Raw genomic sequence first — 15,670 nt, 5'->3', positions numbered from 1 at the left:
AGCATCACATCCTTTAATTATCAACTTTTTAAATATAAATTTCTTTTATAATATAAAGTTTGCGAAAATATAAATTATCCAAATTAACATTGAATACACCAAATAAGGAGTAAATTAGACTAAAATGGAGAATAAATTAGTTATATTAAAATATGATTGGACGTAGTGTGTTGTTTACAATGGTTAATAATATCCATTATGTTTCTTTTTATCTTTTCATCTTCAGACATTACCTATACCATTATCCATTATCCACGTTAGTGGTATTATATGATTGATTAGAATTGGTAAATAGGAAATAACAATGAAAATAGGACACGCTAGGGGAATACCAAGATCCGTAATGTGATACCTCTCTTAATCCCAGATTAATTGTTAAATAAACCTCTTTTAATTCATCATCTTTCAACTTATACTTTAAAATCCTATCATCCTTTTCCAGGGAGGTTCCAAACTTTTGTAACAATTGTATTTCTGTAAACTTTAAAAAAGATTCCTCAATGTTCATAGAACTATTTACTTTTACTTCTTCCATTACACTATCATTACTCGTCACTAACTTGATCACCATTAAAATTATACTATCCGCTATAAAATCTGATACTGGTCCAGACTGCAACATTTTCAATGGAGTTATAACTCATTCAGAGGTAATTAACCATAAATATAATTATCTATATATGACTGAGTAAATGAATTACCTCCCATGTGAGTAGTAACTGATTATTTGGTTTATATAGTTTAACTTGATCTAGAACATTGGCTTCATTTTCAGATATTAACTCAACTTTATTATAAACCGATTTGAGAGCTTTTACCAAGTATTCCAATTTGTGAGGGAATGTAAAAAACATTTTTTGATTCAAAGCGTTTATTGACAGATTATCAAACTCTTTAACATCGTCACTATAAATAATACGTTCATCTTTATCCTTCAAAAGCACCGCTGAAACTACCTCATCAATTTCTTTATTACCGTCTAAAACACTAAAAACACCACCAAGAGTAGTGGAATCTAAAAGTTGTAAGTCTGATGAGAGTGATCCAATGGTATCGATAAAACATTGAGGAGTAAATGTCAATGTAACTTCTTGTAATACTTCAGGCATAAATACCGTTAATTGTGGTATATCCTCCTATTACATTTTCTGAATCCCAACACGGGATACCTAGATAAAAATAAATAACTAGTGTAAAGGAGGAACAAAATAACTAAATGACCTTGTAAAACATAGTAATACCTCTAATTTATCTTTCATACGTTTCATTTCATTACGTTCACCATGAACTAAAATGACATTTGGAACGGATAATTTCTTTATAAAGCCCTTGGTTTGATTATAGTCAGCGTGAGCACTAAATGATATCTGCTCAACACTACATCTTGGCTACACATTTTCTCAAAAGTTATATAATATACCCGTTAGGGATCAATTAATAGTATACTATATATAACTAAGTAATGGATAACTAAAACTGGTGGTCACTGAGGAATATAACTAAGTTAGTGTGTGCAACCACGGTAACGTCATACCTTAATAACTTTAGTTCCTAAATTAATAAGTTCTGGATCTTTTTTAAGTTCATCAGCCAGAGTTCCTTTAACAGCATAACCTGTAAGCACAACACCATTACGGTTATCAGGACACAAAAGCTCAAACACCTCAAGTGATGGCCCTCCCTGTAACATACCAGGAGATGTCATTATTATACAAGGTCCTATAATAGTTTTATACCACCTGGTAAGAGTTATTTAACTATTTATAACTGGTGTTAAAAGTGGATAAGTATATGACTAGTATCCGAGTGATTAAGTAATACCGTCGCGTAATAGATAGTTACGAATTTGTTTAATTGATCTCGCGTATCTTACAAACTTAAAATTGAAAGGATTAAATCCATTATACACACTCTAAAATGTTATAACTAGCATTAAAAAATGACTACTAGTTAAAACAGGATTAATTATATTAGTAAATAAATAATGTAAATAATTTGGAAAACTAAGTCCAAGGTAGTTAATATATAAATAACCCCGGTCGAATATAACTCTGTATGAATAATTAAGTCCTCAATAGAGTACAATAACCGCGACGTACTTGTTTAATATATTCACCACACTGTCCTACAAAAGTTTCATAAACTTTTAACGATTTCGAAGCAAGGGGTGAGATATAAAAAATGGGCACATTATGTAATTGTTTGTTATTTTCCCAGTAATCGTCAAGAATTAGTAAAATTTCCTGTGATCTTCCAAGTGCAAAAACTGGTAAAAGACACTTCCCATTACGCATTATTATGTCCATAACAACATGAAGAAACCGCATTTCTCTCTGACTTCGTTCCTCGTGGACACGAATCCCATAAGTACTCTCAGATATTAACAAGTGGACATTAGTGAGAGGGATTTCAGCACTGGGCAAGTGTCTATCCTTTTCCATAGAATAGTCACCAGTGTACAGAATACGAACACCACCAATCTCAATCAAGAACATACAAGCACCAAGCACATGGCCAGCTCTGTAACACGATATCTTCATGTCATTAACGGTAATCTCCTGATGAAAATCTATCGTTTCAATCCGGTCCAAGGCATGCTCAACATCCTCAAATGAATATAACCCAGAACCACATACCAATTCATCCATACTCTCATCATCATCTGTACATACACGTCAATGTCTAACTATATAATTATAATACTAATATTCGTACAATAGTATGATTTGTTGTTACTAGTACTATATTCTGTTGTCAAGGACTATCAATTTTAACACACTTATTACTATAGTTATAAATAGCTAATAATAGCTAAATATCCCTACAAAATATAGTATGATACCATTAAAAATAGTTTTTACGGTTAATAATTGTTCCATTCTCGCGTAATCAGTCCAAAGTAAGTGGCAAATGGATTTGGTTGCTGGAGTCATGAGAATTCTACCGTTGAATTTGGTCTTGCTGAGGAGGTAAGGAACTGCGCCACAGTGGTCAAGATGAAAGTGAGTCACCAAACACACTTGAACCTTCGAAATATCAACAGCTTCAAACACAGGAAGAGCTCCAACACCTGAAAGAGCCGGGTGTAAACCACAGTCAAACATTAAACATGAATTCTCACGTTCAACATATACACATGATCTACCAACTTCACAACCAGCTCCTAATACAGTTATTCTAACTCTATCATCCATTTCAACTAAGATTTATGGATTTTATCAATACAAAATTACAAATGGTGTTTTGAAGAAATTAATCGAGAAAATAGTGAAATTAACTTGAAAGCTTATGAAATGATAAATCTAAGTTAAACAATCGGAGAATAAAATTTTGTCTAAAAACACCTACCAAAAACATTGTTAAAAAAGAAAAAATATTTATTAAAATAATAACACTGTTGATATAAAATTGGAACAGAAAACGATAAAAATGATCTGGAATCTTAAGTGTATATACAATTCCCCATTCACCTACTATTACCAATTATAATTAGCACTTTTATATTATTATTATTAGTAATTGTGTTAATATGTTGAGCAATGATACTTTTTTGGCCAGAATTGACTCCGAAATTAAGGAGAAAAAATTCTACGAATCCATGCAACACATTCTTACACTCATTAAACGGTATTACTACTGATTTATACAATATTATTACTATACTAATAGTTATATAATTAGTATATATCATGTATAATAATGTATATTATGGTGTAATAATGGATTTAGGCTTGCTATGCGAAAGAAATATGACGAATCTCTTGAAATTTTATACAAATATTCACTCATTTATCTTGGTAATACTATAACTACTACATTTTATTCATTTATATTCTAGAGTAGTTTAAGATTTAATTACTATTTATTCAGTTAAACTACTAAAGTTAATACTATAAATTTTGTGTATATGTATTAGATGAAAAAGAGTATATATTGGCTGGTGAATTAATGGATGAATATACGAAACTTTGTGAGACTTATAACATTCCTCTCAATACCAATATCGTAAACCAACTCGTTACAGTTTTTCAATTCCCCTATTCACACATTACATACTCTAACACTAATAATAGTGGTGCTAATAATGTGGATACCAATACTGCTAGCCCTAAAAGTACTAATGAAAACACCAATAATATTATTGATAAGAATAAATTGGAGGAGATAATGCTATTGTATGTAAAATATATGAATAGGGCGATATTATATAGTAAGAGTGTGGAGGAGCCTAATGGTAATCCTATTTTGCACAGGGTTTTAGGCGTGTATTACTTTCACGTAAATGAGTACAGTAAGGCCCAGGGTAATTTGATATATTCTCAAGATGTTGAGCTTTTACTGAAGGTTGTTAATGAGTGGAAGGCTGAAAGTGACGAGGATGACGGTGATTTCTTTTACTTAAGAGCTGTTCTTATGCTATTGGCTGTTGGTGATGTCTGTAATGCAAAGTGTTTTTTATATTTATTAGATTATAATTTAGAAGATCATGAGGTATTCCGTTACGGAGCTTGTACACCCATCGGGGGACTTAAATTAAAGTTAACATAGTTATGTAGTTATAAATTCTGTTGTCAAGAGTTAACACTATCAAAGTTGTTATATAATAGTATTAGTTGTATATAGTTACCACATTAGTGGTTTGCTTGAAAATATGATTAGTTACCGATACCAATCCAATTTGGGAACGTATTGAGTGAGAGCTGTGAGATCAGGAACTTTGAACTATTCAAGGAAGCTTGCGAGACCTACAAGGATTTGATTGAACTTGACAGTGAATACCCACACTTACTAAACAGGATTAAAGAAATTTATTTCAAGGACAATCCGGACCCATTCAACTCAGATAATAACTTCGAAAGCACCATTTCTAACCTTTTACAATCTCTCATTTAATTATTTTCTAATACTTAACTATAATTTACCTGACTATATATGGTATATTTTTAGTAAAATAATTAAACATTGTAAATAAAGTTAAAAAAACAATGGCATTGGAAATAAATGTTAAAAGTCAATTATTTTAACAAATTATAGAGTAAATGTTTAGGAATCCCCAGTATATTGCCTAACTGAATATTATTACACATTATTAAGGGACATTTTAATTTTAAGCTAATTTAACATTATTTTATTTAAATTTCATTTTAATTCAATTGTTATCGATTAGTTTGTCCTTTATTTTAACCAGGTTTGAGTAATTTGAATTTTCTAATTTTTAATAAAATACACATAATATTCCACAATTTTAAAGAAAAGTATAAGAGATGTTAAAGAGCTTGATCAGAAGACCGGACCTTCACAAGGGGAAGCTTGTGGGAGGTTTTTCTTTTTTGATGTTTGCCCTTCCAACTTCAGCAATGCTGTTACTTCCACCACTCGCCCGCTTCTTCGGACTTGGACCAACTTTGTCTATGTTGACTGGTGTCACTACTTCAGTGGCAATGGTGATCGGATTGACTCTTCTGTATGCTTGGATCGCCTACAAAACCGACGATAATTCCGAACATCCCGCTAAATTCATACTCAAAAACACCAAAGTTGACTAATCTCATAACTCTTTCACACAATCTACCCAATTTCTACCATTACAGTGTCTACATAATTACTTCTCTTTATATAACTATTGATGGAATGAACTTCCGACAACAGCGTTAACTATATTAGAGGTAAAAACGTGAAGCTATTAGAAAAAAATTAACTAATGAAGAAACACATTTAACTATATACAACTACTGTTATTGGCAGACAGGTAAGTAAATAGGTGTAAAGTATTTTAATACAGGTGTTATATTGAAACAAGATGAAAAGGAGAAAATAATTATAAAAATTGTAACAATTTTTTAAAAGGGTATTATATAAAAATTATTATATAAAATTCGAAGAATAAGAGGATATTAAACTGGCTAGGAATATTAGTATAAGATTCTACTATAAGAAAATGATATAAAGACAATTTTACGATAAAAATAACAAAATGACACTTAATTTAGTGGCAATTTAATTTATCGATGATATTATAAACTGTCTGAATGATTTATTAAAAAATTCCCAATATTGTATGTCATTCGTCTATTTTATTTTTATTCGTTTAATTTGTATTTAACGCCTTGTTTGTCATTGTTTTATTTGTTTTAATTATTTTGTAAATAAATAAACTTATTTATCAGTTCAAATAGTCTTAAATTGCTTCATTTAGGGTTTTATAGGATGTCGACTCTGTCCCTATTAAATTCCTTTTATCACCTTTATTCTGTCTCATGTAGACTCTATAATAATTCTTTCTAACGCTCGTTTTTGTACATTACTTTCACTGTCTTGTCTTTCTTCAACCTTTTTGTTACTTTTAAACATTTTCAACCTTTTGATATATTCTTTTTTTAAACCAAATTTCAACTAATTTTCAAATTAATCATTAATTTTGATAATATTTTCAAATTGCTGAATTTGAAATAATTTTTGTAAAATTTGTTAGCCTTGTCCATAATTAATGGATAGATGAAAACTGAGAAGGTTTTAAGCTTTGAAGAATCAGTTCCCGAGAAGCTTTACAAGCGCGTTTTTAAGACATTGTCGACGATGGACTCTTATGCCTCATTTTCGACCATTAATTCCAATATTTGCTCCGACTACAACAGCTGGCTCAAGTCTTTTTATTCGTCTAAAATTAATGATTTTCTTGACTTTCAAAACACTTCGCATAGTATGCTTCACAGTGGGTATTTCCACTGTTCTTAAACTATTTGCTCTGATTTTAGATAAAATTCAAGCTATTTAGCCTTAGTTAGACTCATGAGGATTATTGTGTCTTAATTCTACTATTAATTCAGTATTATTAAGCTATAAATTTGTCTATTTAGGATTAACTTATTATTACTTTATACTTAATTCATTTATTTTAAACCAAATTTTACTATTTATCACTATTTATGATTATTTGTAGTTAGTATAGTTAAGTATATAATACCTCTTTGCTAACATACCCACAACTTGTCTAATGTTGGTTACAGTTCTGAATGCAAATGGTGAGGTTTTTGATGAATATGACGATGTGTTGTTTGAGCCTTGCCTCTTGGATTGTCACACTGAGGAAGGATTTGTTTTAACGGCCTCTCACTTGATTTTGCACAAGATTAGGAGGAAGTTGGCGAAGTCGCCTGACACTACTGTAAAAATCGGCCTTTCAGGTGGACACACTCCCAGAGGGATTTACCGTTTTCTGGGAAGTATGAAGGATTTGGACCTCGACTTTAACCGTATAATATTTTTTTTAGTGGACGAACGTTACGTGCCCTCAGATGACGAAATGTCTAATCTTAGACTCTTGAGAAATACTCTGCTAAAACACTGGCCGATTCCCGAGTCTAATTTAATATTCCCAGACACTTCTCTTCCCTTGGAAGAATGTATTAAAAAGTATGAAGCCGATTTAGAGGAAATTTTTGGTGTTGTTACCACTCACCCTAATTCCACTAAAGAGCCGTATCCTGGAGGTACCTTTATCCCATCCCCGTGACTTAGTTATACGCACTTAGCACTTCTTATGTTTAACTTTTATTTAACTAGTTATGTATCGTAATATATTTATTTACCCCTGATTTAGGAAATTTAGTAGGCAAAGGTGAGATGGTGAGCACAGAATTTGAATCATTCGACCATTCGTATTATAAGCCAAAGTACTCATCAGTGCCTGATTTGGTGACGTTGGGAATAGGAGAAGATTTCCACATAGCAGGGCTGTTCCCAGAGTATTTATCAACATTAGACTCAGCTTACGTGACTGACTCTTTGCACCGAGTGATGGCAACTTATACTGAGACAACTGTAGTTAGGGAGCGAATTTCATGTTCTCTACCATTCCTTTCATGTGCCCGTACTAAGTTGTTCTTTTTGAAAGGTGAACGGAAGAAGAGGATTTGGAACACAATGCTAGAGTATAAACATTACGATCCGATCCGATTTCCAGCCACACAGATCTTTACGAAGCCAGGCTGCATAGCTGTTCTGGATTCTTCAACGATTAGGAAAGTACGTATTAAGGTTCCAATTGACCAAAATGACTTTTTAACTTTTATTCTATTTGGCAGCGGAGGTGATCTTGCACGCAGGAAGATTTATCCAGCGCTTTTTCATTTGTTTTATCTAGGGTTTTTACCAAACAAGTTTCACATTCTAGCAATCTCGAGATCACACTGCGACTTTGAAGAGTTCTTCTCACAAATCTCAAACGACATTTTCTCGTCAATCACCACTAACATCTTCATGAGGAACCCCGCAGTACGGTTTGATTTCCCATCAGTCATCACAGAATTTAAAAGTCGATGCTCAAGAATGTAAGAATACTATTTATATTCACAATTGTATTATTAATAGTATTATAAGTACTAGTTGTATAGTATACTAATACTGTAATAGTATTGTAGTTATTATAATATTAGTTATATCACAGTATTATCGTATATTTATTGTGATTAGTGTAATTAATAATAGTGTATTGGTATTTTAGTGTTAATTTGATACCTAATTTTACCCCAAATTATCCATACTTAACTATAATTAACATATTTTAACTAGTATATAGTTATACCATTATATACCATTGTAATATGATGTAGATGTTTGAGGTACGATGACTCGAGTTTTTTTGAACGTTTTAAGAAGACGTTGCGTGAGATTGAACATAACTCAGAAACGTCTCACAGGATGGTATACCTAGCAACACCGTCAGAGGCTTACCAGAACATATTAAGAGTTGTGACGTCGTGTTGTAAGCCTGAGAATGGCTGGTTCAGAGTCATGTTGGAGAAGCCGTTTGGAAGAGATTTGCAGTCATGTGAGGAGATTGACAGGTTTCTGAACAAGCATGTTGCTCCCGATGAGGCGTTTTTGGTGGACCACTACCTGGGAAAGCCGGTGGTGGGCTGTATTTTATCAACTAAAATCGGGAGCAATTATGCGCGCATTTTTAACCGCAGATACATTAAGAGCGTTCACATACTACTGAAGGAGGAAATCGGGTCCTTTGGAAGAGAATACTTTGAGTCGTACGGCATCATAAGGGATATGATACAGAATCACGGAATGCAGTTGTTGTCACTGATTGCGATGCAGTGTCCTAATAAGAAGTATTTACACCAAAATAAGTACACTACCCTTAAATGTGTTAGAACAGTGACACTCGACGATTTAGTAATAGGACAATATGGCGAGAGTGAAAAGGGCTGTAGTTACAGGGATGAAAAAGGTGTGCCGAAGGACTCTCTATGTGCTACATACTGCACAGTAGTGCTTTGGATAGATAATGAGTACTGGAGAGGTGTGCCATTTGTGATAACGTCGGGCAAGGGACTTGATGACAAGCTTGTGGAGATTAGACTTTCGTTAAAACGTGATCCGCCAGTAGATACTTGCTATGAATTCACCCCAACACATCTTGTGTATCGAATTCAGCCCGTGCCGTCAGTGTTTTGGAGAAAAGACTGCACTGAGGTAAAGGTCCGAGATTTCAATGATCCGTTCTCTTACGATTTTGAAAATGAGAAGATATTCAATACTGAGGAGAAGATCCTGGTTGACGTTGAGTCCTCAGCAGCTAAACGCACAATTGAAGGCGCCTATGAATTGTTATTTTTTAATGCATTTTCAAATAAAAGGGATTTATTCCCCACTATACAGCAGGTTAATGAGGCGTGGAGAATATTCACGCCAGTTTTGCATGAAATCGCAGAAAAGAAAATTGAGCCGTTTTTATATCCAAGAGGGTCCCAAGGTCCCAAAGAGGCCGACGATCTTCTATCCATACTATAGCATTTGTTAAGTTTTTCGTGACATTAATTTTTGTCCAAATTTATAATATTTCAAATTAAATCGTTTTAATATAGTGTAATATACTATATTATCTACATATATTTATACATTAGTGTGATATTAGTGTAATATAGTAATTTAATGGTCTAATTTAATCCTACTCCTGGTTATTTACATACGTGTATATTACATAGGGTATACTGCCATTTATAGCATCATGTTGTACTTAAGTGTTTAATACCAAATTTAATTATAACTATAGTAATAGTTTACTATAGTGAGTACATTAGGCATATTATATGCAGTGTATTGGATTAAAATTAAAATATATCAATCTTCTTGAAGACTAATTCCCCTAAGTTCCTGAGGAGTAAACAGATGCGTATTGTATATTTTACGCATTTTAACCTTAAATCTAAACAAATTAAACAATTAACATCATACCCTTTAGTGTCTTTACGCTTCTTCTTATCACTATAACATTTTATAGAGTTACTAATGTATTAACTACAATCACATATAATTAGTGTATGGAATAGTTAAATATATATATAACTAGTGCAAGGAATAGTTAAATATATATAACTAGTGTAAAAAATCGTATGGTAGAATATACGTTTCGAGTAGTTGAAATGGAAATATTGTTTGCGTGATGTTATATTCACGTAATAACTGATCTGTTGAAGGTATCACAACCTAATAAAACAGTTAATCCCCAGTAATATTCAAGTATATATAACTATATATAACTATATATAACTACATAACTAGTGTAACAGTATAAATAAATATCGCATATGGACTAATGTAAGAATATACTGCGTCCCAGAGATTTTTGACATCATGGTCGATCTTAAATCGGTCTCGTTCGAACTGATCCTTACCAAGTGGGAACAGGACTAAGCCCTCCAAGTTACTGTGACACTCCTGGCACTTTGAAGAACTGTATATTCCACACTGGCTCACAGACCCAGCAAAACGACACCTCTTTTTACCTATAAATTTATAACAGCATTATAACACAGTAATGTGTAGTTAACTATACAGCTAATGTACACACAATTAATGTAAAAAGTGTTATTTGGTTGGCAAATTGATTTATGTGGTAAAAGTGTTAACTCGTGACAACAGAAATCATAGTATGTAATAACTAGGTGTATAAGGAATTGTACAAAAAATTGGAGGGACACAAAGAAGTACCTTTAATATTCGATAAATTAGGCCGTACAACCCTAATTTTGCGATATTTTAAAAGATCATTTATCCAGTTAAAAACCAACGGATTAGTAGCAAGTAGTTCAGGGTCAACCACTAGGCCCTTACAGCCAGCATTAACAATAAAAGAATGAAGAGTTTCACGAGACACTATCGATTCATACCTGTCCTTATATAACAAGCGCTTAGTTGTATTATTAAATTCTATCAAATCATTATTCCTCAGTAAATCAAGCAATTCTTTATTCGTAGATATATTCACTCCCTAATATATTTTAAGTTATCAAGAAATGAGTATAGTAGTTCTGATAATGTATAATGGTATAATAATACTACAGTATTAATAGTAACAGTGGTATAATAAAGTGTAAAATGAGTACTGTGATTTTAATACCTCAAATCCTATATTTCTTAAAGCCTTTTCTAGTTCTAGGAAATGTAAGGGTTTCTTGTGCTTTGCTAATATCCTTAAAATCTCATGGAATACATATCTTATGGGCGCTTCTCTACCCCTATGGGTTATTTTAACTATTTTAACTTTGGGAAGAGAGTTTTTCGAGTCATCATCAGGGTTCAAAGGGTCAGACTTGGCGTTTTTCCATCCATCTGAAGGTGATACGTAATTCATAACATAAATTAATTTAAAATAATTACATATACATTAAAAATTAAAAAATTAATCTAATCACAGTAATAATAGAAAAAATTATGGAGTTGGGTATCACCATGAAAGGGAATAGGATTTATCTCATTAATTTCCATTATTTTCTGGAAAAAAGTTGAGTTATTTTTTAATTTAAATCCGCTGAATGAGGTGTTATTTATCATTTTCTCATTTACCCTGTATTTTTCCATCAACTCCTCCATACAAGCACTTAAATTACTATTATTTAATAATATTTGGTAATTATTGATAATGTTCAAGTAGTATTTGATAAAACTCGTTTCACAGTTTTGTATTCTTAGTTCTTCGATTATTTTACCAATTTCGTTATCCATTATTTTACCAACTTCTTCACACATATTATTCATTACACTATTTTCCACACTGTTAAGTAGCCAAAATGCATATGATAAATTATTCAACCAATCCAAATTATCACCTTTATCAACAGTAGTACATTTAATATCCCCAACAGTGTTATGTGCTTTCATTATTTTATACATAATGATTAATATATTTTCCAAACTGTTCATTTTAAACTCCTCTAATCCCTAAAACAATGCTAAACACATGTAACATAAGGGTAACTAAGGGTAAAACAATGCTAAATTAAGGGTAAAATAAGGCTAAATTATACTGAAATAATGGTATGGTTGAAATAATACCTTAGAATGTTCCATGTGTTTTACAATAGTAACGAAGGATAAATTGCGTAATAACTTGTTTAAAGTGTTTTTTTGAACGTTTTTACCTCTTAAATACTCGTTAATTCTTCCTTCAAATTCTTCACTCCTACATCACTTATTATCCCAGATAAAAGTATTAATTAGTATTTAAAACATAATTAATACTAAACTAATACTACACTATACTTATAACAATATTTAATGAGTAAATAACTATTAAAACCCCAATTAAGGTAGAATAAAGTATGAATTTACTTGAGAAATTGTATGATGGAGTTGAATATAGTTGATGAACGATCAGTTAGCAGAATGGGTTTGACTGACGTTAAAAGTGTGTTAAAAGAATTTAAGAACCTTAAACGGCAATTATCAGACTCATCATTAATGCAAATTTTAAAAGAGAATTTATTGATATTTTGTAAAAGTGAATTTGTAAGTGGAAACGAAATAAAGTTAATTCTGCTTAGTGATGAAATTATTGACGTTAGATACTCCAATTCACTTTTTTGAACCCTTTTCAAGATAGGAATGCTAGATTTTTCATCAGATATCCACTTATTATTCTTAGTTAAGTAGTCAATAACACCTTCTACAGGCTTAAATAAGCTTAATTCTTTCCACGGTTTAGACTTGGTTTTATACTTTAACTTACTACATTGTATATTATTTATCACACCAGTATCAACATAATACTTATCATTCACACTACCTATTACACCATTAAATAATCCAGAATCTTGATTTTTAAGATTGGAATTGAGTAATTTTAGCGTTAATTGAGCTAAAAATAACCGTTTTAATATCTTAACTTCATTTATATAGTAAGTGGTTGGCTGTACAAATCTTGAACCTGAATATCTCATCTTATATTTGACCCTTTTAATTGAAGTGTTGTAATTATTACTATATCTTTTCTCATTATACACTTTACTTAAGCTCTTGTTTACCTCAAACTTATTACTACCATTATTACCACCACTATTACTACTATTTAGTTGGTGAAACATCAATTTTCTCCTGGTTAATCTCCCACTTGCGGGATGAAGACCGTTAAAAAATTTCTCGTAAAATTGTCCTAAACACTCTGAAAGAGTTTGAACTTTTATTATATCAGTTGATTCAGGGATATATTTCAGTCTTCCTTTTACTTCACTTGGTTCCACCTTATCAACTAATTTATCTACAATAATCTATAATTACAATAAATTATTCTACAAATAAGGGTTAAGCAAAGTATAGTTAAGTATAGTTAGGGGAAGCTAACATCGTATAGAAGCATTGTGTGATAATTTTCTAAGGATTGATTTATGTTTCCCAGTCGAGTTGTCTGAATTTTGTACTGGAATTGGGATCAATTTTATCACATCACTGGTTGTTATTATCCTCTTTAATCCCGATTTCACACCAACCACACCATTCCCACTACTACCCTTATTACCAGCATCAATTGTATCAAAAGTATTATTAGTGGTAAGAAGTGTTGAAAGACGATTAATGGAGTTGATAGAACCGATGTGATGAAATTTAGTCTTTGAAATGAGATTAGATAGAGAAGAAATTAGCCTGAGATTAACAATTGGGTTGCCTATTTCAGATCCTAGGCCAACATAAATTAGGGTTTAGTTACCTGTTATACACTGAGTTATTCCTCTAATTAATTTCTTATGCTTGTAAGAAAATGTTGAAAATCCGTTTAACAGGATTGATAACTACAATTAATGTTGAATTAGTGAGAAATATACCTGTGATGATGTATAGTTAGATAAATTTTCAGCAATAATATTCCCAAGTTTATTCAATATTTCAGTGTCACGATAATAGTACTTCACATACAAACTATAAAATTATATTAATATACTAACAATAACCATATATAACTAGTGGCAATAGTATAATAGAATAATAATTTGGTACTTTAGAGTATCAACGGACAAATTTGATGTGAACTCGTCTTTACGAAAGTTTAAGTAATATTTCATAGCCTAAATGTTATATTTTAGAATAAAGTTACTCTATTAAATGGTATTGGGAGTTGGTTAATCTTGGATTTTATCAAAGAATTACACAACATTCTCAAGTGTTTTACTTCGGATTTCTCCAATTCTCTTTCAAAATTAACACAAATTCTCTCAAACAATTCCCTAACACATTATTAATCTTAAGCTATATAATATATTAAGCATATAGCTATAGTACTAATACTATGAGAAATATTAGTGATACGCATTGGAATCGTCAATTGTGATTAAAATTTGAGAAAAGGAAGATAAATTACTGTGTGGCATAAAGCCCAAATTATTAATACAGTGTTCGTAAAGCTTCAAATATAACCTTATATATCTTTCATAGACCCATAAATCACTATCAACCTATAACACAATAGTAGTGAATAATAGTAATAGTAGTGGTTAGTTGGTATTACCAGAAATTGTAATAATCTTAAGTAATCTCCGACAGTTTTTTTATGTTTAATACTATCAATTTCCTTAAAAAACACATCCAAATATCTCACATTCGGTATGAACCTATGTTAACTTATTAACCAGAAATGATAAATATAATTGTGTAGAGTTAGGGTATACTTGAGTAGAATGGAAAACTTTAAAAACTTTGTAATTTGTTGTAATTTAACTTTTCTAAGTTTACACATCCAGTATAGAGACTCGGTTATGGCATGCATTAGAAACACATTTCTGTACTTTAAAGAGGATAATATTTCAGTGATATCAACCAACTCCTCAGCACTAAACAATATTTAATTAAATTCAACTGACTACTTTAGTTTTGTTATATTTGTCAAGGTTTTCCTGGACAAACTTTCTAAGAATTCCAAGTCATCATATCCTTTTAATTTACTTCTCAGAAGTTGATAGGATTTTACTACTTCAGACGGTGAACTGGCATCAAAATTTGAGTTTGCAAAATCATTGGAATCTTTCAGTAAAACTAAAATAATGAAATAATATGATGTAAAATGTAAAAATTACCATTGTTATTTACATTAATTTCTGGGAATTTTGAATTTGTCACTAATTGGCCCATAAAACGAGGAGAAACAGTCAAATATCCAAAATTTCTTCGTATAATTATATGGTAACATTTTTTAAAACCATTTACCCTGTTAATATTGGAAGAAAGCATTTATATTACAAAATCAAGATATATTTTACCAATGTGTAACATAACATCACATTAAATTATTTTTATTTACAAAATAAAATTACTTTCACTAAATGACCATATTGTTATTAAATTAAAATAATAAACAGGAATTAATTTATAAAAAAACTAAAGAATGATA

The 15,670-nt window shown here is 31.1% G+C and overlaps 6 protein-coding genes across 6 annotated transcripts; 3 read left to right on the top strand and 3 right to left on the bottom strand.

The window, feature by feature from the left end:
* Positions 1 to 127: 127 nt before the first annotated feature.
* On the bottom strand, positions 128 to 3,430 carry cpsf3 (Beta-Casp domain protein). Its single transcript, XM_758495.2, has 8 exons — positions 2,843 to 3,430; positions 2,100 to 2,662; positions 1,822 to 1,912; positions 1,535 to 1,719; positions 1,242 to 1,388; positions 702 to 1,136; positions 353 to 613; positions 130 to 233 (listed from the first exon to the last, which is right to left on the bottom strand). Exons 1-8 carry the CDS (start codon positions 3,192 to 3,194, stop codon positions 141 to 143), a joined length of 2,127 nt encoding a protein of 708 aa, XP_763588.1. The 5' UTR covers positions 3,195 to 3,430; the 3' UTR covers positions 130 to 140.
* Positions 3,431 to 3,487: 57 nt separating this feature from the next.
* On the top strand, positions 3,488 to 4,933 carry TpMuguga_03g00559 (uncharacterized protein). Its single transcript, XM_758494.2, has 4 exons — positions 3,488 to 3,627; positions 3,730 to 3,797; positions 3,917 to 4,491; positions 4,660 to 4,933. Exons 1-4 carry the CDS (start codon positions 3,530 to 3,532, stop codon positions 4,891 to 4,893), a joined length of 975 nt encoding a protein of 324 aa, XP_763587.1. The 5' UTR covers positions 3,488 to 3,529; the 3' UTR covers positions 4,894 to 4,933.
* A 140-nt stretch (positions 4,934 to 5,073) lies between these two features.
* Positions 5,074 to 6,056, top strand: TpMuguga_03g02345 (putative integral membrane protein). Its single transcript, XM_061305861.1, has 2 exons — positions 5,074 to 5,749; positions 5,783 to 6,056. Exon 1 carries the CDS (start codon positions 5,265 to 5,267, stop codon positions 5,544 to 5,546), a length of 282 nt encoding a protein of 93 aa, XP_061161798.1. The 5' UTR covers positions 5,074 to 5,264; the 3' UTR covers positions 5,547 to 5,749; positions 5,783 to 6,056.
* Positions 6,057 to 6,097: 41 nt separating this feature from the next.
* Positions 6,098 to 9,899, top strand: G6PD (Glucose-6-phosphate dehydrogenase domain protein). The gene is made up of 4 exons (XM_758493.2): positions 6,098 to 6,700; positions 7,008 to 7,490; positions 7,601 to 8,330; positions 8,613 to 9,899. The coding sequence occupies exons 1-4, from the start codon at positions 6,496 to 6,498 to the stop codon at positions 9,802 to 9,804; spliced, it is 2,610 nt and encodes an 869-aa protein (XP_763586.1). The 5' UTR covers positions 6,098 to 6,495; the 3' UTR covers positions 9,805 to 9,899.
* A 54-nt stretch (positions 9,900 to 9,953) lies between these two features.
* On the bottom strand, positions 9,954 to 11,647 carry TpMuguga_03g02180 (uncharacterized protein; the record flags this gene model as incomplete). Its single annotated transcript, XM_061305834.1, has 6 exons — positions 9,954 to 10,219; positions 10,249 to 10,278; positions 10,421 to 10,500; positions 10,624 to 10,799; positions 11,005 to 11,284; positions 11,414 to 11,647. The coding sequence occupies 6 exons, from the start codon at positions 11,645 to 11,647 to the stop codon at positions 10,135 to 10,137; spliced, it is 885 nt and encodes a 294-aa protein (XP_061161797.1). The 3' UTR covers positions 9,954 to 10,134.
* A 53-nt stretch (positions 11,648 to 11,700) lies between these two features.
* On the bottom strand, positions 11,701 to 15,567 carry TpMuguga_03g02540 (uncharacterized protein; the record flags this gene model as incomplete). Its single annotated transcript, XM_061305883.1, has 13 exons — positions 15,357 to 15,567; positions 15,147 to 15,315; positions 14,952 to 15,113; positions 14,792 to 14,894; positions 14,593 to 14,738; positions 14,381 to 14,510; positions 14,284 to 14,351; positions 14,112 to 14,205; positions 13,997 to 14,078; positions 13,634 to 13,966; positions 12,625 to 13,549; positions 12,349 to 12,475; positions 11,701 to 12,234 (listed from the first exon to the last, which is right to left on the bottom strand). Exons 1-13 carry the CDS (start codon positions 15,508 to 15,510, stop codon positions 11,701 to 11,703), a joined length of 3,027 nt encoding a protein of 1,008 aa, XP_061161796.1. The 5' UTR covers positions 15,511 to 15,567.
* Positions 15,568 to 15,670: the final 103 nt, after the last annotated feature.

The sequence above is a fragment of the Theileria parva genome (genome assembly GCF_000165365.1).
Source record: "Theileria parva strain Muguga chromosome 3 map unlocalized ctg_530, whole genome shotgun sequence".
NCBI lineage: Eukaryota > Apicomplexa > Aconoidasida > Piroplasmida > Theileriidae > Theileria > Theileria parva.
Note: the sequence above shows the minus strand (reverse complement) of the source record. Positions and strands in the feature narration are given on the sequence as shown.